The 27,310-nt window shown below is 43.0% G+C and overlaps 1 protein-coding gene across 1 annotated transcript; it reads left to right on the plus strand.

Moving 5' to 3' along the window:
• The first annotated feature begins 22,123 nt into the window (after window positions 1-22,123).
• On the plus strand, window positions 22,124-22,630 carry GREM2 (gremlin 2, DAN family BMP antagonist). The gene has a single exon (XM_010562610.1). It carries the CDS (start codon window positions 22,124-22,126, stop codon window positions 22,628-22,630), a length of 507 nt encoding a protein of 168 aa, XP_010560912.1.
• The last annotated feature ends 4,680 nt before the right edge of the window (window positions 22,631-27,310 follow it).

Below are 27,310 nucleotides of genomic sequence, written 5' to 3' on the forward strand. Positions count from 1 at the left end.
GTAGCGTGCTGATATTTAATTATTGTAGGCTCAAACTTCTTAGAAAGGCATGTAATGGGAGACTGAACCATTCTTGGATGTCCCGAGTGAGCCTGCTGGGCCCCTCTGCTAAATCGCAAAAGCAAGAAAAAGCAGGTTACCATTGGCTGACACAATTTTGCTGGCCTGGACATCTTTAAAAAGAGGGAAATAGTTCAGTCTTACAGATGCTTTTGGGGGATACCTTTTCAGCCATAGTTTATAGAACCTGTTCAGATACTGGTGCTCTCATAAAGCTCAGGGCTCCTGTAGCCCAGATTAGGACTAACTAGGCTAGATTTGTTTGGAGTGTTAACAGTAGGCAGAAGACAGATGTTTCTGGAGTTTTCTCTTCCATCATCCTTTTTTTCCCCTTTATAGCCAGATGAAATTTAATTAATTAAAAGTAAAATACAGTTTAAAATATGAAAAATAACTAAAGAAGCAGCGTGATATGAAGTGGAAATGAAAAATAATTTATATTGGAATTACAAGATATTCCAAGAACATCATGTTGTTAATCTATTGTTTTAAATTGCTTCCTGGTAAACATTTTTGGTGTGGTTGGTTTTTTTCATCTGTCAGCTGTCACAATAATTTATCTGTAAGCATTTGCTGATTACTTCAAACTGATCAAGTGTTTTTAATGGCAGTACTTTTTTTGTCCACCTGAGCTGTGTGAAATATCAGTGAGGCTACCTGAAGACAGATCCTTGCCTGGACTATATGACTGTATATTTTAAACCTCAAGGATTCTGCATTGATATTCCTACAGAATAAAATTATTTGCTCCATTGAATTAAAATATTTTTTTTCTATTCCCTTTAATGAAGTCAGTATTTATCAGATAAATCCTCTGAAATCATTTTTAAATACATATTTGCAGAGAATCCTCCCTCCCTCCCTCCCTCCATATTTTTTTTTTTTCCCTGAGCTTACTGGACACAGTGAAAAGGTGGGGGGGGGCTTCTTGTTGGTAGACAACATTGCAGTAATGCCTAGTGCATGATGCCTTGCAGCTTCTCATCATCTTCTGCTGTACTAATCTGTTTCAGGATTCCGTCTTGTGTTAAACGTGCCTTTTGTTTCAATCCTATGGTAATTCCTTGGGAATGAGTGATGTACTTTTTAGTAGAGTCTGAACATACATACACTTGATCATTTTGCATTGGGTTACAAGAGAGTGTAAATGTAGCATTGGTTTAAAAAACATTCCAGAGCAACTGGCTTCTCTCAGGAATAGCAGTACTAAGAGTAATGGTATAATAGTTACTACATAACAGTAAATAAATAATAATAATAGTAAATAACAGTAAACAAATAACCAATATTGTGTTGTAAGTTGCTCTTAGGTGAATGACTCCTTCCTGGCTTTTAGGAAACCACACGCTGCAATATCACCCCGCCTCTTTAATGTAACCAGAAATATTAGACTATATCTAGGTAAGGGAGCAGTGCCTCACAGGGAGAACGTTGAGGAGATGCCTTTACTCTGTAGGCTAATTTTAGGGAATTAGCAACAGTAAGTAAATCAGGTTTCAAAACAGCTCAATTTTGGAAGGATAAAGAAGGCAGATGGGATTTTATTCCAGTGTGTGTTCAGTTTCTGTTTGAGGGCAATGGCATTTATTTATTTATTGTGCTTTGTGGGAAAGGGCGGGTTGGACAGTGCATACGTCCTCACAGGGTATTGCTGTGCTTGTAGGACAAATCCCATAGCTTTACGATGACAGCTGTTGACAAACTATTCCACACCTGTTAATTACAGGTATTACGAATAGAGAGGAATTTGGGTGTTTACTGTCACGAGGACAATACAGATGTTTTGGGCTGTGCAAACCCCTGCGGTTTGCCTCAGATCTTCGAGGACGTGGTTGTTTCTGGGCCTGTTCTGCCGTCCTGGGGCGTCCGGGTGAGAAGCCACTCAGCTGCCCCATGCGGTCGCTGGTTGCAGACCTTGGCTGCTCCATCAGCTGGTGCAGCAGCACCGTCGCCCACCTTCTAGTTCAATGTGTCTGTCACTCTGGCTCCGAAGGGACCGGGAGGAAAAAGCATGGTATGGCATGGTATTGGCACGATATCGTCTACCCACACCAGCTAATTAAGCAGTTTTGACTTCTCTGCCTTGAAATCAGTCCTCAAAGACAGCTTAAAACCATGTCCAAATTAGCCTTATGTGGAAAATGGGGTGGGTGTGGTTTATGGGTATTTAAATACACTTTAGGAACTTAACTTATTTTCTAATGATTTATAAATGACATTCATCTTCTTCAACAAATAAACTAGGAAATGTTTTCTCTAAATAACTTACATTTCGGAAAACCCAACACATTCTGCAGAATCTTCAGTCTTGGCCTCTTTTGCCAACAGAGGAGCATTAAACAAATGTTACATAGTCTGCCTACAGCAAAAGAAATCAAACTGAGTCTTTAATTCTGAAAGCATCTGATAGTATCTGTGTTATAAACCTGGTAGGTTCACAAGTAGCAGATTGCAGGTTTTTTAAACATAAGGCTGGCTTTGAGTAGCAGTTTAGTGACCTCATAGCAAATGTATCTTAAGCTGTACTGCAAAAAGGATGATGATTTCTTTCTGTGATAGCTAGCACAAAACCTAAAAGCCTAGGAAGATAAGAAGAGAAGAGAGATGACAGAAAACTAGGCAAAAAACTATTAAAAAGATGGTTCTTTGGAGGACAATAATTGTTCTGTATAATATATGTCTATTTACTTAAAAGGGAATTAAAGGGACTTTGAGAAGTCATCTGGCTCATCTGCTTGTTAGGATCCATTTTATCTAACGTAATCTGTGGCAGATGTGATTTTTTTTTTTCCCTTTTACGTCACTTTCTCCTTAATAATTCTGATGCTGAGTCTACAAGCCTAGGCAAATCAATTCCAATGCCTCACTACCTGTATCATGTCACTTGCTAACAGGACTATTGTCTGAAATCTTATTTGCTGACATTATTGCGTTTGCATCCATGAAGAGTAAAGACATATTGTTTCACTCTTTGCAATAGCCTTTTATGCATTTGAAAGCTATTAACATCACTCCTCTGGTCTTTGCTTCTTTGCATTAAAGATCCCTGATTTCTGCAACCTTGCCGCATTGAGTTATAGCTTCTGTGTATATAAACGTTCTTGTTTTTCTTCCTTGCCTCCCTTTTAGAAATCTTTATGGCTTTCCTGAGGTGCAGTGCTCAGAACTGGCTCGTAAGCTACTACTTGCCATTGTGTATTTGTGTAGCCATTGTTTTCGAGTCTAAAAATAGAACCTTGATTTGTCCTTCATGTCCTCAGCGTACCATCAACAAAGCATGGTGGGCATAGGTCTGATGGCGGGAGCGGGGGTTGAGTGCATATAAGCTGGGTTAGCTTCTGCTTTTGGATTTTTTTAAACTTCCAGGTGCTGAGGAGCCTCTTATCCTATTGTGGGACATGTTGGGACAGACAGGTTACTGTGATGACCACTGTGAGAGACTTCGATGCACACAGAAAGAATATGAAATCTGGGGGGGAGGGACGTATTGAAGCTGACAATGAAAAGCTCTCAGTGAAGTACAGAGCCTAAGGCTTCTTCTAAGAGGAATAAATATTACTTGAGGCAGTCAATTAAAAATAAGGGCTATACATTTGAGATGGCAGACAGCTTTCCCTGCTTAAATGCCATCTGATCCAAACTGCAAACTTACCCAAACTTGATACAACTTCCATCTCTTAATTTTAATTACAAGTGGGTAGGGTGTGTTCCCTGATGCTTTTGACTTGCTGGTGGGTAGGGTACGTTACCACACTTTTCTTCTAAGGTCTGGTAACTTCAATGGGCTTTTGGACCTGAATACAGGAAACCAATTAAGTGTTTGCTTAACTTCTACAGTGTTAGTTTAAAGCTGTCCTCTCTTAATCAGAGTCCTAATTAATAAAATGGTTTGAGCTCATACCTGTATGAGAGCTTAGTCCTGTCTGTTGACCATTAAGTATATTATATTTATGCATGCTTCCAGCTGTAGTTAACTGGAAGACATTAGGCCACATGGTACCCAAAATCATCCGGGCTTTCAGAGAATGAAGATGCCTTCGTTCAGTAACAAGGGAGAAGCTTAATGCACAGGTTCTGTGCATAATCCTGTGCCCTTTGGATGGCTGGTCACTGTGGTGCTTGTACCCTTTGACTGGGAGGCGGAGGTACAAGCTGGTGCTGTTTGGCATTGAAGGCTTCACCTTAGACCCTGACTGGTCAGATGCTGTTTCAGCCTTCTGCTGAATGAATGCTCCTGAAAAGTTGCCTCTTGTTTTTCTCATTCATGTATTAGCAGCATCACTCCATTTCTTAAGGTGTCATGTGCATGCAGAACTTCTGCTTTTGCCTAATGAGGGCAAAAATTCATGTGACTTCAATAGCCAGAACAAGTGACCAACCTTCATTACAGTTCCAGTGCTCTGTTCTGAACGGGAGGTTGGACAAATATTTGCATTCAAATTGTGTTATAACTTCTGATAGATTTTTTTTCAGGTTATTAACCAGCAGATTGGTTCTGTCTCCTGAGCATTTTTGGCTCATCTTTTACCTGGGAACAGAACGGAAAACTATTTCCTCCAACTTCTTTCACCAAACCACGTTACTTGTTTGGGTTTTTTTCCTTAAATTCAGGTTTGCTTCATTTTGTGATGCACTAATTGTATGGGTATGTAGCATCTTCACACAAAGGAAGAAGAGCCACCTTGCCACAGTCTTTGGTGCTAGATTCTGGATCAGGTGTGGAGAATCCAGCCAGGGTAGGTGTTAGGGCAGGGAGGGTGAGAGGGGCAGATGACTAACTGAGAAGGAGTGAAGCAGAAGGCATCAGTGCTTCATATATCATGTAGATTATTCCTACACAGTCTAACCAGTAGTTGTGTTTAATCGCTTAAAACCCCAAAGCCTTGGCGGAAGAAACCTTTGCACTTACAAGGCAAGAAGTTCAGAAGTCAGACAGTAGGATGCAGCAGTTAGAATACATTTTCATGCTTCTTTTTCCATGTTTAATATTTAGTTTTGCACTACAGTTGCAGAGCACATTTTCAAGATAAGATAAAAGATCCTCTTTCTAAGTACCCCGTATCCATTGACGACTGAGATAAACGGTGCATACCTCTTTTGGAAATCTAGTTGTAAGTAAGAGCTGTAATGTTTAAGACGCTTGCAAAAATCGAGTCCTTGTCTCTTTAGAGCAGAATGAGGTTCTGGCTGAGAGTCGGTTGCCTCAGCAGGTGTGCCTGGTGCCTTTTTGAATACCCCACATCTCTCACCTAGTTTCCAGTAGCCACTGCGGAGGAGTATGCATCTCCCATAGGGTCCCTCTCTGATGTGCCAGCCTATGCAAACATCTTGGATGCCCTTGGGCATCTGAAATGGTACCACTCATCACATTCAATTATGACTATTATGATTACTGTTATTCTTATTGTTCTCAATACTATTATTAATAACATTAATTTTTCCCCTCACCGCTGTGGTACAGACCGCAGTCCTAACACCACGCCGTTTAGCTATAAGGACCATGCATCTCACAGAGGAAGCCGACGCATGCAGGTCCGTCAGTCAGCGCCACCTTTATCAGCCACACCCTCCCAGTTACATTAGCCTCCTCCACCCTGAAACAGGTAAGTTGGGTGACAACGTTCCCAGGCCCCAGTTTGGAAGGAGTATCAGGGTGCGGCTTCGCGGCTGGTTGAAGGCAGCCTGCCCGGCGGCCGGTACCGGCGGGGCAGAGCAGCCCCGCGCTGGCACGGGGGCCCCGGCGGCACTACTGATCCCGGCGGCAGCTGGAAAGCCGGCCGGCAAAACAAAAAAAATACCTTTTCGGCTGGATCAGCAAACTCGTCTTGCTGACTGTGTGGCTGCGTCGTTGTTAGTACTGGCACAGAGTGACCGAGGAGCGCGTGTGTGTGTCGGTGTGTGCGGGGTGGGGGGAAAGGGGGTGCCGGTGGGGGCCGGGGGCAGGGAGACTATGGCTCACAGTTTAAATGAATCGAACTGCACCCCGGACTGCGTGACGGCATGAGATGATTTAAGCTTTAGCTCAGAGGGGCATGGGTTACAATTAGAAATATATCCAGCTGATATTAATTGCTGTTTTGGTTATTTCTCAAGGTCGGGTACAGGGTTTTCTCTGCGCCATTACTTTACCTGAAAGCGAAGGTGCACTATTCTACAGTGAGTATATATAACTGGAATACATCCTGCATTATTCTTATCAGAATGTAAAATTGAGAGAAAAAAGGCATAGGTTTTAATTCTTTTGGTCTGCGATTGTTTTCATTTGGATTCAAAAACCTAGAACAAATGACCTCCTTAATGTGTTGGGGAGGATGATAAAGTTCAGGGAGTTTAAATCAGGACCTCACTGTCCACATCACAAAGTCTAATCACCGAAAAATAATGCTGGATGTGGTACTATGACTCCCTTCAGGTCCAGGAATTTTATGTTTATTCCCTACCTAAAAACCCAGCTTTAAGAGGAAGTATAGGTAATACCTCTTCGTGCTTTCCACTTTCCCACTAGTCTGTTCTGCAGTTTTTAGAGGGGTTGTTTTGCCATTTGGGGGGAATGTGAGTTGAATTATCTCCAGTTCGTGTGGGTGTTGAAACTCTGAGCTTATGTTCATAAATGGGGAAGATCTTCTTGCAGAGCTGGTTACAAGAAAGGTAAGTAGCATGCCCCCATTGGCTAAGTTTTTGGCTGACTGGTAGTAGCTAACGCTGTTCATCTCCCACTCGGTGGTGGTGACTGGGTGTATGTGAACCACACGTGACAAAGCAGGACAGTCGGGGAGCTGCTGAGTGGCTCCCAGGCTTTGCCTTCCTTCTGTGTGGACGGCAGCAGGCGGCGTTACCACCTGCCCAGTCGTATATCTGGGCGCCCCACAGAGGCACCGGTGCAGAGACACATAAGCAATGTCGCAGTCCAAGATGAAACCAGAGGCTTTGTAGGTGTGGGAACAGGAGTTTTCTGGATTGCTCACATTGATTCAAGTGACGTGTATGTCCCTGTCCCCTATTTCTGAAGTGTCTCTAAATCTCATCTCTGGTTTCTCTTAGATGCTTTGCCATGGACTTGGCAAGCAGCTTTAAACAAATAATATATTTTTTTGAGGGGGGTGGAGGATAGTCATAGAGAGGACATTGTTAAAAGCATGGTATCTAGATGACCTGTCTTCTGTAGTTATGCTATAAATCCACTCAGTGGCTTGCCGCCTTAGGTCTGTTTCTATTAATTCAAAGGCGCTTCTCTTGCTTCCTTTCCTGTTCAAGTCTGCAGTGCCGTTGCGTATTCTGCTTAAACCATACAGTTTAATGATTTAATTCTCACTCCTTTTTTTCTTTTTAGATAAGCTCAAGTCCTCCCCTTCAGCGTTATAACAAATATGTAGATATGAAACTGTGCACTTGCTCTGATGTAGCCTTTTATGGCATCCATATTGTAAAGCAAGAGTTTGATTTGGGGGCATGAAGGAAGGAAAAAAACCACAAATGTGCCCTGTGTTTTTAATAAGCAGAGTTTTCCCAAGTGGCAATTAGTACTCCTCAGTCTCTGTGCTAATTAGGAGCTTTTTATGGTCCTCTAAGAAAAATGCTCTTTGCCAAGTTAGCAGATTTTCAGACAGGTGCTCTACTTTTAGCTTCATCTTTGCTAGGTGCGTTTTTTGGTAATGTTTTTCCTAATTGCTATTCCATTTCTCTTTGATGCTCTGACATTATCCATGTTCTTATGCTGCCCAAATCACTGGTCTGATCTGTATGGAGCTTCTCTACAATTTTGTGCTGGAGAAAAATTACAGAAGCTGAAATAATCACTCAAAGCAAAAGCTGTTGTTCTGAAACTAAGTAAGGGAAGAGAGAAAGCGTAGTCTTGTTTTGCTAAGCCAAATTCTTTACTGAGCCTCCTTTCAAAATACAAGCGTAAAAAATCCGATGGGGCTGTGGTTATCCTTGACCCATTGAGGACCATCATGCTACACGAATTGTGGTAGCTGGCCCCAAGGGTTCAGAGCTGAATTTTTTTTTTGTCTCTTCTCACAGTGGGAATGAAAGTTTTCAGAAGTGTTGATCAAAACTCTGTTTTCAAAGTTGCTTTTTCGCAGGAAGAGGTATCAGCATCTTTGGACTGAAAACACCTGAAGGTCCTAGTTCAATTTCTGTGTATTTTTTAGGGCTTTCCCATTACTGAGACAAAAAGGTGTTTCATGTTAACCCTGTGAAATGGCTTCTTGGCTTTGGAGGGTGTAATAATTCTACATTGAAAGTATCTTAAAACCAATTTTTGCTCACTTCACCTCCTTCTCCAAAAGGAAAATAAGAATTCAGAATCTAATAATCCAGCTGATCTGAAGTGAAAACATAGGCCAATGGTCAGGACATAATTTTTCCTCCAATTTGGAGATGAGGCTTTCAATATGTCTAGTTCTTACAGTGTCAGAAGATATTTTCCATCTAGCCTTATTTGAGATTCCAGTCCTCTTAATCCCTTATTACACATAACTTCTTTAAAAAAATCTATTGTTTAGCCAAGACATAAAAAAAGTCTAGAAGAGCCATGTTCATGGGTGCCTAATGTTGTTTGTACCTGTGGTCTAAATCACTCGTAAATGAATATGTGAGTTGTGTGATTGCTCACCAGGAACCACAGCAAACCTACGGATCAGAGCATTCTCCTTGGAATGATCTTATTTGGTCTAATCAACTACAGTGGACCTTAGCAAGTGGCGCAGATGCCATTCCATTGCTGAGCCAACTGAATGGTTTATAGGGTGGTATATACAAGTTTAAACTGCTTGTAATGGTTCTACTAGCACCAACACAAAGCTGTGTTGATGCTAGGAGAACCATTACAAGTAGTTTGCCAAAGCCTTTAGCTGATCGATCTCCCTTGCTGCTTCAGCAAGATATATAAAAATGCTTGAAACAGCTCTAAGTGGTAGGATTAGTAAAATGGTGTAAACTGTAATACACAACGTGTTCTTTGACTATTTTGTAATAAGAGAAAAAAAACCACCCAAACCCTGAATGAGCAAGCTTTCCGATCACTCATTCCTCCTCTTCACAATCAGTCTTGTACTTACTGGTCACATATGGAAATGCTAGCTAGTATCTAACATTGTAGTCATGTCAAAAGGGAAGCTGTCTTCGTCACTTCACTTGGACAGTTCATCACTCTCAATCAAATCAAGCACTGACATGAAATGGAGTCTCAGTATTTTTGTCCTCCTATGTAGTAACATGAGGTCATCAAAGATTACCAGAAGTGTCATCTGTCTCCACTAGATTCAAGGAAGTGCTGCCTAAGTTAGAGCTGGGGAAGAGGCCTTGAATAGACCTGGAAGAGAAGTGGAGCTTGCCAACTCACACTGAGATTTATAGCTAGATGTTGGCTAACTGTTTCCGAGATACCTCTCTGACCTTTCTGAGAATAGCTTTCTGAAAGAGCCAAAGAGAAGAATCTTTAGATTTCCTTTTACTTACTTTCTACTTTTACTGAGCTTGAAAGCGTGAGTAATGGAAAAATATTCCAACCTTAACTGTGGCGACACAGTATGAATGGCTTATGGCCAAACACTGTAAAAAAACAAGGTCACATTAAGTTAATAAAGAGCCTCTAGGTGCTGTTTATCTTCTGCTGTGTTTATGTAAAGAGGGTCCCCAGCTACTATCAGCCAGAACAAAATCCCTGAGCCAGTAAGTTCCAAAGTTGGAATCCTTCCCCTCTTTGATGCTGCAAAATGATAAATGCAACTGAGGTTACAAGGCTAGAAATGATCCTGAAATTGCCTACAGAAGGGGAGCTCTGGCACTTTTCTGTGGGTCTGTGAGCAGAAGAGGTTGGTGATTTCCACTGTAAGCTTCCTCCCTTCTTCTGTCGTAGGTCAAGACCTTCCCTGCCATTATTAAGAGACATGTGGACTCATTCCACTCCACAGTGCACCTCTATGATGTGTGATTCCTTGTCACTTTTCTTTCTGGGTATTAAAACTGGATCTGCCTACCTGACTCTGAAGGCTGAACTTTCAAATCCAAGTCGGTTCACCTGTTTATTGTGCATCACGCCACTTCCCAAGTCCTTTATTTGACTGACAGCTCAGCTCTGAGACTGTGTTTAGCTCAACAGTTTCAATCATTGTCAAAACGGCCGAATGAAGGTCTCGCCTTCCAAATGGTGGGGAGTTACTTCTTTAGGTCCCATTACTAGCTTTGCCTCTGATTTACTAGTCCAGTGGCACACTACTGAATCTCCTTTTGTTCTGTGAAGGGAGGCTGAAGAAACCAGCTTGTGTGTGTTTTTAATTACACATTTGTTCAGCCCTCTGAGGATGTCAGGAGCTGTGAACAGTATATGCCAAGTGATTGCCAGGAAGAAAGCTGCTGACTGCAGTGCATCATAGACAGAACCCTTCTGTGTAACTGCCACTGCCTTGCCATGCACATACCGACGATATCTGATTTTGATTATAGTCTCTCCTCTGATGATAGTGCTGTCTCGGGTTCTCCTGGAGACAAAGTCTTGGTCAAGTGAAAACATAAGCAATAGTGTAGTCAAGGACAAAGTCAGTCTCCCCCGGATTCCAGTCTATTGACTCTCCTTTCTTCCTCATTTGGAGTGAACTGAAAGGCTAACAATCCTCCTTTAAATGAGCATAACTTGCTGTATTATGTTAGTCTAGACAAAGAAGATCAAATTAATTAGCAGAAAGGCTGCAAATGTGCTGTGTAGGAGGACCTGTCATTAGAGTACCTCATCCAGGCTCCTGTGGCTTGGTGTGTATTCAGAATGATAGCTCCGGTCTTCCTCTGAGCAAAAGAGAAATAGAATAATACTAGGCTTCGATTAGAGACAGAACTGTAATTCAGTCATGGGCAAGGAGAGGGGGAGGTGAGTAGGAAGATGGCTGCTCTGCAAAGCCTAAGTCATAAAACATAAAATCCCAGTTTATGCATGGCAACAGATCCTTCTATCATTGAATTACAGCCTTCATATTCAATAATGGGCCCAGTCTGTAAACCAGAGTACAGACAGAACAAATATTTACATTCTTTGGGCAATGACAGAGGGAGAATCACTGAGCAGAGCATGAATCAAAGCCACAAGAACATAGATGTGGGACAGCCACATGTTGCCATCGGTGTGAAGTGGGAGGGATGGAGTAAGTTTCCAGTATTTGGATGTGAAATTTCCTGTAGTACAGGTCATCCTGCAGCATTTCACTGAAAATTCATCTTTTACTTAAGTGACACATACTGCCAATAACAGTGAGTAAACTAGTTTGTCCATTCATTCCATGTGCTATACATTTCCCAGTATATCTAGAAAGTGATATTGAAATGTTTAGGTATTTAGCAATGTTTATGTTGATATTGCATATCTAATTACAATTTTATTTGTATTCCTGACTTTATAGCACCTCGTAAGTTCTGTACTTTTGACAGTTGTTGAGCATCAGCTGCTGTGATTTATTTTGGTCCAGCTGACAGCTATGACAGTCATAAACATTACTGTCAATTAGGAACTATCAATAGACATGTAGTGAAATAAATGAAAATTCCTTTTGTTATCTTACAAAAAACTTGAAAGTAAGGGTCAGAATAGTTCCAAACTCAAGAACTTGCATCAAGAAATCAACTGATGCATGTACATACATACATACTAGGGTAGCCAAGAAGTCATATAACTCTGAAGGTTTTGAACTCCAAATGTCATCTTTGTTTATAGGCTTGCAAATGCACATATACAAACAACCATCAGAGCATGCGGTTGCTGTGCTTCTCAGCCCTCACAGGTTTGAATTGCATTTCAGTTGCATACCTGAATTTTCTCACATGAGACCTTGAGTGAACAGGCTTCCTTTCAGAGCAAAGCCCACAGCTGAGTTAAACATTTGAAACAGAAGTAATTAAAGAGGGATTCTGATGGACCATTAGTTAATCCATGAAAAGTAACTGCAAAAGTAAGCCAAGGAGAAGCCTGGTGTTCTTAGGGAAAGAAGAAAACATCTTGTAACTCTCCAAGTATGTTTGTGAACAAAAGGGGATACAAAATATTACAGGATCAACCCAAGGGTAATAGGTATGTAATACAATGGTGTGCAGCAGTGACTGTTTACTGCCTGGCTTCCATCTACACGTAATGCAAATAAGTTTTTTGTCTCTTGTGCCAGCTTACACCCTGAGCAAGAGAATGTATTAAAAACTTTGAGGTGGCCAACTGTTGTTTCTAGGTGTCTTGTATTGCATGTGAATGTTAGAGCTCATGAACTCTGATTTTCTATGGCTGTGTTCGATGTGCCAGTCCACCACAGTAACCCTAAACATCCTCTTTACGACTCACGCCTCCTGTGGTACCAAACTGTGATGTCCTTGACTTGTCCTCCCCCCTTCCTCTGCCCTGAGATACTTTTCATGCCTTCCTGTATACCCTAGGAGAAAACACACTTAGTGTAATGCAATAGGAGTTTCAAAACTGCCTCGCTGTCCAACTTGTTTGAAATTTGGTCAGTGGAGTAAAAAATAGAGTTGTGAGGATCTGTCAGATGTGTAATTGCATGTTGCTTATTAACCAAAGAAAAGGCAAAAAAGGATGAGAGGATTCCCTAGATTCAGCCTCACTGAGGACAAAAGTGCTTTTCTGCAAAATTAACCATTCTGGTAAGGCGCTGAGTTACATGTTGGCTTGGCATAGACCTGGTTGTGGCTACCAGGCTGAATGGGCTTCATACTTGTTTTATTTGCTCATTAGCATAGGTCTTCTGCACTCTGTCCCCAGAACTGCTGTAAGCCTTAGTCAGGAGGACTGATGCTTTGTCAGGCAAGTTTAAGCAGAGATAGATGTAAGTGAAAAAGTCTTGAAGCAATAAATCTATGCCATTTTTAGGACAACTTTATGAAAATACAGCTGTGATGGATCTTGCATACCCTGTTGGAAAATGGCGGGATACATAGCTGAAATTTTGTGTGTGTGTGAATTTCCATACTACCTAATAGAAAGACTAGCCTGTAGGATATTGAGATAAGAGCAATTCTTATTTGAACCATCTGTGTTTCAGCTCTCTAAATAGGATATTGGCTTACAAAAATTCTGAATATAAACACTAGACCATCAGTAACATTTTAGATTTTTCAGAGAGGAACATGACTACTTAAGGGTCACAATGTAGTAACTGAGGATAGTGTCGTCAATAGAGAGCCTGAAAGAATACAAGTCTCTGAATCTACCAGAAAATCTGGAAAATTTAAATGTTACTTCTCTGTTGATTAATCTGGTGTTTCTCATAAATAAGATTACATGCCACCTACTGATTTTTAATGATATTATTGATTATATTATTGATTTTTCTGACCATTAAGAGAAGCAAGCAGAAATTCTTTTTAGCACTTTTGTGATGCTTTAACATACAGGCCTCAGTTTTCTTCTAGAACAAATCTCATCCAAATGCCCTCTTTTGGGAATGGTGCAAGTATAGTAATGCACATATATTGAAGACTAATGGTCTTCTCCCTTATTGTGAGCTAGAAAATGAGCTGTGTACTCCAGGAATAGTGCACTGTTTGAAGCTACAAAGCAATAAAGCTCTTAACTCCATCTTTGTTCTATCAAAACTCAGGGAATCTATACTGGAAATTTTCATACAGAACCATTTTCATATATAAAAATATAAAGTTTTTAAAGAAAAACTTGCCTAAGGGTAAAAAATCTGGATTGATCATCAAAAAGAAGAGCATCGGTGCCATGCGGTGCAATTGAAAGCTGTTGGAAATGGTCCATTCTCAGTTAATTTCTGACCTCCAATAACTCACTTCCCCTCTGTGCTCAGTTCTGGTCCCACCATATGTTGCTCACCAAGTTAGTCTAGAAACATTTGAAGTTGTGTTGCTTAGTCAGGCCCTGGTCTTGGATGAGATTTCTATGTTCTGTTGTAATGCAAACAACAAAAATATAATGGAGACTACTCATTGCAAAATAGTCTTTTGTAGTATTGATTCTCCAGTGAGGAAGCAATGAAATGAGCTATTGTATTTAAATGCTGAACTTTCCCCATTCTTGTGTTGACTGTCCTCCTTTCCAACAGGCTGAGGGATGGTCACAAATGAAGACATTTGCTCAACCCATCACTTCCCTTCTGATTTAGTTTCCCAAGGGCAGAAGTCTGCTGTTCTCTCCTGAATGAAACACTGCCAAAAGGGAGTGTACCAGCTGCCTTCTGCACAGAAGAATAAAGTTAAATGTAGGCTATTATTGCTTGCTGGACAAAATGTTCATGTGCAAACAGAACTGACTTGCCTATTTGGGGCTCTTTATCTCGTGCTGAAAAGCTGAGGAACACAGAGAAGGAGAACAAGTATCTTTTCAACCTGGTTCACTCTGGCAAAGAGACCTTTTTTAGATTCATAGGAGAACTAACTTTCAGTCCTTTCCAAACAGCTATTCTTCTTGTATCCAGGGAGTTTTCTTTTATTTATTCCTCCCACCCCCTGACTGTAGCATTCTCCAAAGCCAGGTTGGGAGAAAGAAAATCAACCTCATGGATGGCAAGCAGAAATCTGGTTTTATTTTGTGGGTTTTTCCCTCCTCCCACTCCCCCTTTTTTCCCCAGTATTGCATGTGCTGCCAGTACTGATGACTACCCAGACACTTCTGAGTAGGACATCTCACTCTGCTTGGGACAGTTCACATGTGCTCACCAGGCAGACATTTGTCTGTGGTTGGCTCTAAAACCACAAGTTCCTGAAGCTGAAATTGCAACAAAATTTAGGAGTTTTAATCATAACAGTATTCCCAAAAGCCTTTGTCTGGTTACCTGTTAGTATTCAATCGGAGTTCTGTGTAGTTGCGTTCCCCTAAAAATGGCATTGCTGCATTACCAGAGCTACCGTAGGATGTCTTGGCTTTTATGTTTTTTGCAGCTTTTCTTCCTCCTCTTTATCTTGCTTTTCCTGTGTTAAAATGATAAATGCTGACACAGTTGTGGAATCAAATCTTTGCTATTGATAAATACAGGGCAGTATGAAGTTGGTAGTGCCTTGCTTCACTGTATTACCTGGCTAACATTTAGCCTTAAAAAAACCCCCAGACTTGCAGCATGGTTTCCTTCACTGTTTTCTTCTAGTTGGGTGATTGTCTTAGTAATTGCATTTATGCGTATGTGTTTTTGGGGAAGCATTGGTATTTATCATGGATGTAAGTCTTAGTGAATGTATCTCAAAGAAGAATACCAGGGCTGGCTTCACTAGTACTCCCCCCTCCCTGCCCCTCTAGTCTTCTGGAACTCTAGTTCATATCTTGGATATAATAGATAAAAACTGATATCTCAGCTAATGAAATCTTCAACAACTGTCCTCACAAACTCCTTGTCCTGGCTTTAAAAAATGAGAAAATCCTCCCAATTCCTCCAATAGTAATACTACTTAAAAAAATAAAGTGAAGTACATGTTTAGAAGCTATGCAAGAAGGATTCAGCCTGCGGAGAGCCTAATACCATAGATCAGTAATACAATATTTAAATCAGTATACTTCCTGGCAGGAGGTAAGTGCAAAGAGGAGCATCGAAGTAATGTGATCTCTTAACTCTGATGAAGTGAGCAGCTCCATTCATTCTAACCTGTTTCATATGAGCTTGTCTGAAGTTTCTGAAAGAAGGAATCGTTCTGAAAGTAGGAATCATTCAATGGTTATAAACATGAATTTCTGGAGGCAGTAAAGGTAGATGAGAAAGACAGAGGACAAAATATTAAGGAAAACCCCATCAGTTGAGCTGGTTGGGTTTAGTGCTAAGGGTGAGTTTACCCTCAAGTTTTCTTTATAATTGCTCCTGTCCTAAAACTAACATGTCTGACACATTACACATTGCTGGATATGATGGGAGTAATTGGTTGAGTCCTTGATTCCTCTTACATGTTTGTGCACGGACCAGGAATTCTAAACTCGCAACCCCTTCAGAAAAAAAAATCAAGATAAAGCCCTTGGTTGTAGAAAATATATAGTGAGAGCTGAAATTAGTATGAAGCAACATCCTTGGAGGTGCTTTCAACTAGCTTTATCTTAGCATAGCCTGTCCCCACCAGTGTCTTCTTTGTTCTGTGTAGTTCGGTTTTATCGATGATGTACTCTTATTTTTCAATATTTTAAATTCAGTGTCTTCAGGAACTGTCTTGACAAGGAGAACTTCAAAGTTCTGGCATTATGGGGGAAATGCTGTCCTCTCCTGAGGAGCGCAGGCTGGCATCAATGAAACCCAACTTCCCCTTCCCCTTTCAAAAACCAAACAAGAGCCTGGACAGGACAGTACGGTTCCTGAGGCGTCCAGCCTGCAGGCAGACCTTTCTTGTCCCCTTCACAGCTTTGTGGTGTTCCCCATGGGCCTGCTTGGGCCTCTCTGGGGGAGAGGTGTTGGTGCGAGGGAGAGAGAAGGATGGATCTCCTCAGTGGGAAGGAGAGGAAGGATCTCCATCCAAGCCAGCCAGCGAGGGTACAAGGAGTTTATTAAGTCTGAATGAAACGTCTTCTCCCTCTACCACCTACTGCTAGGGCTGTGATGCAATGAAATAGCTTTCTCTCAAATCACTGTAGAAGGTTCTTAGAGGGCAAGAATGGAAAAACTTCTGCTTGTAATGGCATTAATTAGTGTTTTTTAAACAATTATTCCCTTTGGTGTTGCGTGCAGTGGTTTTAAAAAGCGATGCTTAGTATTCCTAGTACATGGTAACTCTTCTTTACTGCTAAAACGCAGTGCTTTTGTATCTGAATATCTGAATAACACATTCTAGCTGCAGTACTGGGTTTTCTGAGGCTTTTTTCAAGTTTGGTCCCCCCCCCCTCCACGTCTCCTACATGTTTTGTTGTTGTGGCTGGCCTCAGTCTTGGCAATTTAATCATGAGAATCTATTAATGATGGAATGATTTACTAAGAGGCCCATGGCTCTGCGAAAAGAAAGATATAGTACAGTGTTCAGTTATTGCTGACGTTGTTGAGAAACAGGAGCAATAGTTTCCAAAGGATACTTAAAAGGAAGAAGTTAGCACCAAATGCCTCCCTCGCACAAAGGTGCCTGATTTGTGTAGTCTTTATTTGAAAGTTGTACCATTAGAATCATGCCTAACCATTAATAAATTAAATAAATAACATTTTGGCTGCCTGGTAGAGAATCTGATATTTCCTGGCTTCCCACATCTGTTGCTAAAGCCAAGTTTTAGTTCTTTGAAAAGTTATTGCCTGGCTTGTCTTCAAGGAACACTTTTTGTGTCCCATCTTAAATGCTGAGAACTGACCATGTACACTGTGTTCTTAAATTAATATACATATGGCTAGTTTATACAGATGCTTTTTTGACTAGGTCTAATATGAAAGCAAGCAGGGACTAGAAAACTTTTTGGTAACAGGGAATCCCACAATCAGCTGAATAGCTGATCCCAAAGGAGAGCTCTTGTGTCTCTGAAGTTTGCAGGATGGCAACTGTAAAAGAGTGATGCAGGTGGTCAAATGTGACCGTGTATGTAGCGTGCCACAGAACCATACTTGATTTAACCTAGCCTAGAATTCCTGTCTTTTGCTGGTAGTTGAAGAGAAACCATTTTCCAAGGCAAACTTTTCAGCTGTTCATTAATTCAGCTAAACGGTTAGGCTCTCAAGTTCCATGGTAAGACAGATTTTGCAGATTTTTTTTTTTTAAACTATTGGCTGTGGCTTTTTTCTGAGCCCCTCCCACGAAGGCCTAGTGAAGAGGAGATGATTGTGTGACATATCTGTATCAGAGAGTTGAATGCTTCCAGGAATGCTGATAATGTCGAGTGTTTTGTAAGTGTTGCGTGCTAAAACAAACAAATGGGTCTCACACCCGCTGATTTTCTGAGCAGCTAACATAAAGTATCACAGTGACCTTCCAGTTACAACCCTCTCTCTTTCCATCCACCTCCAACCCCGAAGTAGGCTGACCCTCAAAACTGGCATTCCTAGTCAGAAGCTGCATCCTGAGCTTCAAAACTGAAGTCACCCCTTTGAAAACCAGAGGAAATGGTGGAGCAGTCACTCAGCACAGATGGGTGCTACCGTTACCTCCTGCCCTGTCTCCCAGACCATAGCACCCACTTCTGCGTCGGGGGACTTCTCCAGAAGTGATGCACTTGCATTCTGAGGTCAAATCCACTACTCCAATTCCCAGAGAAGTGCCCTAACCACAAAACTATAGGCTATTTTGGGGGTTACACTGCTGCCTGTCCTGCTCTGGAGCTGGATTGCTTTCAAGAACGTGTGAGTTATAGGGCCAGAAGGTTGGTACGCAAGAGGGATCCTGTCCTGGGAGATATTTTATGTTACACAGTAATTGGATACAAACAAGAAATAAAGCTAAGGGCAGACACGGTGATCCTGGGTCTTCCCTTCCTAGCTGAGTGCCCTGACCTCTCTGGATTAGAGAGCTGGATCTTGGTGTTCTTGCCTCCTTGGCCAAGGATTTTTTACGCTCCTGAGTACCTGATAGCCCAGCTCCAGCGTGACAGGTTTGATGAGTTTATGAACTCATACTTGGTGCTGATTTCCGTATCTCAAAGAATTACAAACTTAGCATGCAAAATGTAAATGCAGCTAGGCCTCGTTTGGTGTATAGTCTAAGGTTATAGTGGTTTTTCTGCACCAGCTCACGCACTGGAAAAAAGGGATGGGGGAACTGGCAGCAGCTGGCAAGGATGCTGGAAGAAGCTGCGGACTGGCAGAGGGGAGCTGCCACTGGCTTGACCGTGGGGAGTCCCCCAGCGCAGCAGGAATGGTGGGCCCAGGCTGGCATTTGTGCAAGTTTTAGAGGCGCTGGTCTTTCGAGGCTGTTCTCCCTTGCCTGGTCTCAGCCACATGCTGTTCAATTCTGTGCCATCTAAGTAGGACGGAACTGCCCTGTGCTTGCCAGAAGCCAGATTCTTCTCCAGTACGTTTTGTGTTTCTTCTCATCCTGCTCTGTCTGCAGACAGACAGCATTCACCACGTTGCTTTGCATTCAAACCGAGCTTACCAAAATGTTCTGTTTCTCTGAGAATACTGAGGTTTCTCTTCTCTTTGCATGTGAGCACTGAAAATATATGTAGTCCTTGGCATGTTGCTGGCACCAGGTGACCTTGTTTGCACCCTTACTTGCTTGAATAGGGGGTTTGTGTGCCAGGGCTTAGAAAGGGGTGATTTGCAGGCTAGTAAGGGGCAACCCTGTGATTAGAAATTCCACAATCTGACAGGATGCACATTTGACCTGCTAGTGTAAAATAGATTATTATTCTATTATGTAAACATTTTAAGGTACAGGTTTGATAAGGATCAATGACGGAAATAGGTGGTGCATTCCTACCTGTCTATAGAAGTACTTGCTAGCATGTACTGTAGCTTTTGGTTTATAACCTTACAATAGTGGCTTTGATTAATAATGCTTTATTAGTTATAAATGTAGACTTACTGAATAAATCCTACTTACTCTGTTGTTCTCCACGCCTACATAAAACTATTTCAGTAATTAGAAAGCTACTATAATATTTCTCTATATTGTAGACTTTGAGTTGTTAGCTCTGTCAGCTTTCCTGAATTCCTACATAGGATTTCTACTTGACCCCATCCTTGACATGAAAGGGAAACTGTTTCCACTTGCATTTTGTGATGAGAAGTGTGTGGGTGTGGTAAGACAGGGTTTCCAAAGAAAAGAGGAAGGGGTGGCAGAAAGAGTGCGTCTCTCCTTCTGATGTGCCTCTGGACCTGTACCGTCCTCTTCCCCGCCAGGATCAAAGAAATGAGACTGGAGAGGCGATATCCCAGCTGAAAAGGACCAAACTCCCTCCCTGAAGGACAGTAGTTACTGCTCTGTGGGCTTGCGTTTCAAGAGAAGAGTAGAAGAGTACGCCCGAGGAGTGTTGACATAAGGCATCTTGTGGAGAGCTCACCTCTGTCTTTTTCTAGAAGATATAGGCTTGTAACTCCTGGGGTTTTTCCTTCGCTTTCTATATAAAACACAAAGCAGCAGGGATCAGTTGTTTTATCTACTACTGAAATGCAGCCTTCAGTGCAGAATAACATGAGAACAATTTGAAAGGAAGCGTGGAACACTATATTCAACTGAAACTAATTACCTGATTAGGTTTTGGCCTGGCTGTGTGGGTTGACATCCAATGGTCTTGGCGACAATACCTGTGAGCAAAGCCAAGTCTAGTCTTGCTTCATTTAAAGACTCTGGACAAAACTTCTGGACTTGTGTGCTGAATGCTAAGCAGTGTGAAAATAGGCCACTGATTTAAAGTACCCATGGCTACAATGGGTGTCAGTGGGCAGCTAGCGTTGTTGCAGATGAATGAGCTTAGTTGGGTTTTAGAAATACTGGTTTCCATTTAAAGGTGGTTCTGTTTCAAGCACACAATCTGGTGAAATTTAACTCTGCATCAGAACATCTTCTGTTCACAGCTGTAGGATTAGCACTTTCCTTTTTCCTTCAGCACTTCAAACTTCTCCCCTTACAAATTTAGTCAAAGTCTGACACTGTGGTCTCGTAAACTTAGAAAATCACCTAAAGGGATGTTATCTCACCTAGTCTGCTACAGTAGTTCCTTCTCTTTATCTCCACAGGGGTTAAATACGTTAGGTCTGCTTTGTTCGATGAGAAGTATTTGTTACTGCTGTTGTCATCTTCTCTTGCAGGTTTGCTGCAAACACTTTTTTGATCTGTTGGTGTCTGTCCTTGGAAAATGGCATGTTTTCACATTAGGAATACCTATGCAACATCTCAAGTGTCTATAGTGTTAGACATATGTATATTTACTGGTGAGATGGTATTTTTTTATCTTGGCATTGCTCTAAAGGAAAAAAAAAAAATCATTACTTGGAAGGATTTGAAGCTTTACTGGGAAGAAAGGAATGAATCTTTCCTCTGTACGCTATTACAAAAATACAGACCTTTAAGAACAAAGGTAAGCAGAGCACTTTTAGAAAGACTTGAAGTGTCCTTACCTCCTAACGGGAAGCTTCTGGGCTGCACTCACTTCTGGCACCCTAGAGACCCTCCGTTCTCCTTTCCCAGGGAGAGCGACATGAAATGAACTGTCAAATGAGTTGTGGCAGTTCACTGGTGAGCATTGGCTTTATGAGGAAATTTAGTACGTCTATTCTGATATCCTGGAAGCACATCGAGACACATTACTAAAATGAATTGGACAAGTGGTTGATAAAGATCCAAGAGTTGGTAAGAGATGCTCCACAGAACAAGAAATCGTAATAGACAACCATAGGAAAAAATATTTCTGCCAACTGGCTGACTATTTTAACTTAGCAACTGGCTTATGCTCTACCCTATTCCTTAACATCTAAAATAAATATTGAATTCTCTCCTGTTTACAAACCTTCTTAAACCATTTGCCTAAGAGGCGTTGCAGTAATGAAGTCCTCAAAATTGTGTTTAAGCATTTCCTCTTACTGCACGAATAAATCCATCAAGTTTTCGGCCTCCCACGAAGACAACAAATGCAAGCCTGTAAGTGCCATAAAAGCCCCAAGAAACTTCAGAAGCAATTTAAAGTAATAAAAATATGCTTTTGGACACCTCTCGCTACTTCTGTGTGGAACAAGGCTGGGCAGGGACTCGGGGGCTGGAGAGGCAGACGGGACTTCACCTTGTGTAACCTGGTATGCCCTTCCCCTCGCCTCGCCGTCCCCAAATCAGCTGTCACGGTATTGGCAGGAGTCTCCTGAGCCTTCGCTAGCCAGGATTTTGCCCAGCTGTTTGGCCCAGGATTTCACAGAGAAGGAGGAGACCTTTCTGGCTGAAGCTTCTGTAAAATCACTGCTTCAGCGATCAAAGCAGCATTGTCCCTGTGGGGGAAAAAAGAGTAGTTGGAGAGCTCGGCGGCGGCGGGGGGGAAGCGATGGAACTTAACATGGGGCCTGGCCTCTTCACGATAAATAATCGCCCTAGAGTAGAGCTAATCTCCTAGGAAAAGTGGTGGGATTACAAAGGCGGTAAGATCTCCACTTCTTCTAAAAGCAGGCGTAAAGTTCAACTCCATTACAATTCTGTGGTTTGAAAATGTGTCTCTCCTAACAGCTACTTGTGTTGCCGTTGCAGGATGATTTGGAAATTCGTCTTGTCCGTTTGTCTGATGGCAGCGCTGGTTCGAGTAACAGACACCAGGAAAAACCGTCCCGCGGGCGCCATTCCCTCCCCTTACAAAGACAGCAGCAGCAACCACTCGGAGCGGAGGCAGCAGCTGAATAAGGAGGTGCTGGCCTCCAGCCAGGAGGCCCTGGTGGTCACCGAAAGGAAGTACCTCAAGAGCGACTGGTGCAAGACGCAGCCCCTGCGGCAGACTGTCAGCGAGGAGGGCTGCATAAGCCGCACCATCATCAACCGCTTCTGCTATGGGCAGTGCAACTCCTTCTACATACCACGGCACGTGAAAAAAGAGGAGGAGTCCTTCCAGTCCTGTGCTTTCTGCAAGCCACACAAGGTCACCTCTTCGACCGTGCAGCTGGAGTGCCCGGAGCTGGACCCACCGTTCCGACTCAAGAAAATCCAGAAGGTCAAGCAGTGCCGGTGCATGTCTGTGAATCTTAACAACTCAGGCAAACTGTGAGAGCGGGCGTGTAGCTACTGCTTGGTCTTGCCCCCATCAGATTTACTGCTGCCTCTCCTCTCCCACTGAGCAGACTGCGCATTTTGTTGGTTTGTTTCTTCTTTTCCTTTTTTTGTGTGTTTTGTTTTCTTTCAGGAGGCATCTCTTCAGCAAGGAAGGGCTCCTTGTGACTTGCCTACTGGAATAACGCTTTTTAATGAGCTGTGTTAGGCACTTCACCACAAAGTTTCAGTGTATTTCCAATATCACCGGGGGGTTGAATCTTCTGGAGTGGAGCAGGCTCCCAGAAGTTGGGATTGATCATCAAAGTGACCAGTTGGCTGAATCCAGCATTAAATGTTTCCACTGTGTGGAGTAAAGCCCTCTGCCCTACACTCCAGTCCCCTCCACAAGACGAGAACACCTTCCCCATGCTTTGGTCCGGAGCTTGCCGCTCCCACTTGGAAGTGCTGGGGCACTGCCCAGGACTGGGGGACGCAGATGGGGGAGACTAATGAGGAGTAACGTGAGAAAAGCAAGTGAGACTCTGATGAGGCTCATCTCCTTAAGACAACTTTAATTGTGCAATGACAAACGGCTCTGGGCTTGTTGTCTGAACAGCAGATAAGAAGCGAGGGGGAGAGGGCGAGGCGCTGGGTCAGCCACCGTGACCACAGAGCAGACTGAGGGTGGGTTCTGATGCTGTTGTGGTTAGAGTATATCGAACATGTGGTCTCTGCAGCAGTGTTTATTTTGTAACCTAGCTATAGTAAACAGCTGTTTAAAGTATTATAGACCTAGCCATGTATATTTTGCTTGTGGCAGAATATGCCAGAGATTAAAAGATGTTGAGTAAGAGACTCGGTTGCTAGGTCAGCTGCCTGGCTTAAATGGACGTGGTTTAACTAGGCTTTCGGTAGGTTTTTGTGTGTTAGATATGTGTGTGTTTCTTACTCCCAAAAGAACAACATCCATTTATGACCTTATATTTATGCCTGCTCAGACCGGGGAAGGTGGGAGGGTCGTGGGAGAGGAGCTGAGAACACTTAAGGGAACGATGTTTCCCGTAAGGTATAAAAGCACTGTCGCACAAAGGACAAAATTTGGTCATTGCTGGACTGAATACAAAAGCTACATCAGTGTCATCAGGTTTTGGGAGTGGTGTCTCTCCCATGATTGGAAACCATGTTAATGTATTAGTGTTAAAGGACAAACCCATCAGTCAGTGCCGCTGGAATGGGTCACAGCTGTAGGAGCAGGGAGAGTGAGCTGTAATTGCTACAGTACTGGTGGTCCACTCAGTTTCTGAGTCCTACATAATCAGCATTGGTGAACACTTGCAGTTCCGTACTACATTGTCATTCAGCTGATGGAGTTTAGCATGTCCTGTATATCCCATTTGTTACAGTTCTGATCTCTATTAGTCCCAGCTGCATCCAAATCCTACGTCTCAAAACAAACCAGCCCCTTCCCCCAAACCAAAGCCCATGCGTGCTCAATTGCCCGAAGCTTACAAATTAAAAATGACACGCCGACTCCCTGATGCATGTCTCACAGTTCAGCATCTGCATCTAGTGAAACCAGCTTGCCGTGGGAGCCCTTTCCCGCCAGCCTCTTCCCATGCAGCCACTTCAAGGGGTTAATGCGGTTAGCACTTTCGCCAGCCAGGGCTGCAGTGCCACAGGTCTCTATTATGCGAGACAGGCTGCTCTAAGAGGCTTTCAGGACTGAGCTCCACGAGAGCTCACCAAGCGGTTTACGGGGGTTGGCACGGGCAGGATGAGGTTGGTCAGGTCTGTGAGCCCCATTACGTGAACGGCCGTGGCTTTTCTGCTGTGATCTTTCAGCGTGTCAGAAGTGCACGGGGAGGCTCCTCGCACAGGGATTGCTTTAGAGGCTGTCGCTGCTGTGCTGCCAGCGTCGTGCCAGCCACCGAACGGGCACCGTTCGGTCTAGGCTGGAGAGGCTTGGGGTGGGGGGAGAAGGTGGCAATAGCTGTAGTCTATTAAGACTCCAGGGATCTCAGTCTCCGCTTGAAAGAAATGAACTGAAAGTCAGGCATTTTGGACTAGAGAGAGAAAAGCACCCTAGTAACTTCAGTTAGGAAAAATGTGCAAGAATCTTTATCTTTAAGCTATGCCCTGCCTGGGTTTTTCACCAGTTTGCAATATGAATATGCTGCAGCTTAAAGCTCCTTCTAGGAGCTGTGTTTATGTAAAAACTGAGTTGAGCTTGTAATGGTTAAAACTGTATTTAATTCTTGTTTTATAAAAGAAAACAAAAAATGAAGAAATGCTTTAAGTATAATGTAATTATTTTATAGGTCTACTATTAAATTATAGATTAAATAATAAAGCTCCTCTAGGGTTATATGGCATCCAGGTGTACGGGCTTTGCTTCAACACCTTGTGTCCAACTGCTTTCCAATCAGTATATTCTCTGGCTTCCTTTTGATCCTACCAGATACAGGTAAAGGGTGGCTGTAGTGGGTTGACCCTGGTTGGATGCCAGGTGCCCACCAAAGCCGCTCTATCACTCCCCCTCCTCAGCTGGACGGGGGGGGGGAGAAAATATAACAAAAGGCTCGTGGGTCAAGATAAGGACAGTTTAATAAAGTGATAGCAAAGGTTGCGCACACGAAAGCAAAGAAAAAACAAATGATGTTATTCTCTACTTCCCATCAGCAGGCGATGTCTAGCCACTTCTCGGGAAGCAGGGCTTCAGTACGCGTAGTGGTTGCTCCGGAAGACAAAATGCCCCCCACTTCCGTCTCCCTTAACTTAGCTTTTATATCTGAGCTGACGTCATATGGTATGGAATATCTGTTTGCTTGGTTTAGGTCAGCTGTCCTGGTTATGTCCCCTCCCAAGATCTTGCCCTGCCCCAGCCTGCCATTGGGGGGGGGCAAAAATGTTGGAGAAACAGCCTTGATGCTGTGCCAGCATTGCTCAGCTGTAGCCAAAACACTGGTGTGCTATCAACACCTTTCTAGCTACTGATGCAGAGCACAGTGCTGTCAGGGCTGCTACAGGGAGTATTAACTCCATCTCAGCCAGACCCAATACAGTGGCTCACCCTGACAGCTTGGGAAAACCTAGCTACTTCTTCACTTGTCGTCGTTTCCCCCCTTCCCCCCCCTCAAAATTACCTACAAGGCAAGAGGGAAAAAGAAATGGCACTAATCCTAGATTCTGGAGTTGATTCTGCAAGCACATATTCTGGGTTTTTGGTTGCCTGGCAAGCAGACAACCAAAGCTCCACCACTCGCTGAACTGCTGGCATCATTTGTGGTAAGAGAAGGTACTATTACCCTGACCTGAGTAGTTTTGCTTAAAATATAGCTAGATCCTTATGTAACAGGCACCAAACTACTCATAGGGGAAAGAAAAAAAAAAATACCACCTATGAAGATATAGGTGAGCTTTAATGGCTGCTATCAGCTCTTGAGTGAGTACACTGTATGTCTCTCCAAAGGTAGGGTAGTGTTTTGGTTTTTTCTTTTTTTTTTTTTTTCTTTCCAACCCAGAGAAAAGATAGTTGCAAAATAATCTTGAAGGAAAACCTTGGTGAGGAAAGGGAGTTCTCACAGTGAGGAACGAGCCTTCCTGTGACCAGAAGAGATGCCTGTCATGGGTCTGGAAAGAAGCAGGAGCACCTAGACCACAACTAGCAAGGGAGGGCTGTGTCCTTTAAGGCACTATAACTGACATCTGTGGGAACACTTTGCTCTCTCCCTTCCCCATCTCTTGCCCAAATCGTCTCACAGTTCAGCAATTTAATAGGTTTGGGGACTTTTTCTTTTTTTGAGTAGGCTTTGGTTTAGCGAATTACTGTTTTGCTGTGATTTAGCTACCTAAGCGTGGTCAGGGCCCTCTGCTCAGAACTCACAAGTGCCTCTCTCAGTCGGCCCAAAAGGAGCTCAGGCAGCCAGCTCTTCACCACCCCTCTCTCTTTTCCACCCATCCCTCAGCCACTCTCCTGCTTTGCAGGTAGCTTTGCAGCACAGCACCCACCCGAACCTCTACTGGTTGCGGTACAGCCTCCACTCCAGCTCCCGGTCTCCCAGCCTCTTGCTGCCCGACTGCAGAACCACCGTACCAGAGGCACATGCTGTAATCCAAAAAACTGCCCCTTGTGCAGGCCATCCAAGAGCAAGGCAAGTCTCTTGAGGTAGATGAAAAAAGCTTTAGCTCAGATAGATCCAATATTTCTTAGAGTGGTGGTGTGGGACCCGGGAAGGAGGGGGACAGTAAACGTTAAGCTCTACCACCATGGGACTGCTGCCTCGGCAGGGGCCCAATTTGGTGTGAGTAACAAATGGAGTTTCTAAGAGCTTAAATTTGAGCTGGAAATAAATGAAAAAAACAGTGCCGACTCAAGGGGGACCCTTTATCTTCAGAAAGACACCATCTTTTTGAGGCAATAGACTTGCCATTGGATGCCTTTACAAGTAGGTTGGGTGAATGCCAGGTACAGGAAAGGTACCGATGGGTCTGTCATAAGCAAGAGAATCTCTTGGAAAACCTGTTCTGTAACGTGAATCCCATTTGATTGATGGGTGGCAGACCTGAATGGTTTGAGGCATGGTGTTCTGCCTCCTCCCATTGCTGACCTGTTTACACTGTCTCCAGAAAAACTTAGCTCCATCAGTTTTCACTTATTCTGTCCATAGTAGTTTAAAATTGGTGTAACTTAAGTAAC

Source organism: Haliaeetus leucocephalus, unplaced genomic scaffold (genome assembly GCF_000737465.1).
Source record: "Haliaeetus leucocephalus isolate CR32 unplaced genomic scaffold, Haliaeetus_leucocephalus-4.0 Scaffold162, whole genome shotgun sequence".
Classification (NCBI taxonomy): domain Eukaryota; kingdom Metazoa; phylum Chordata; class Aves; order Accipitriformes; family Accipitridae; genus Haliaeetus; species Haliaeetus leucocephalus.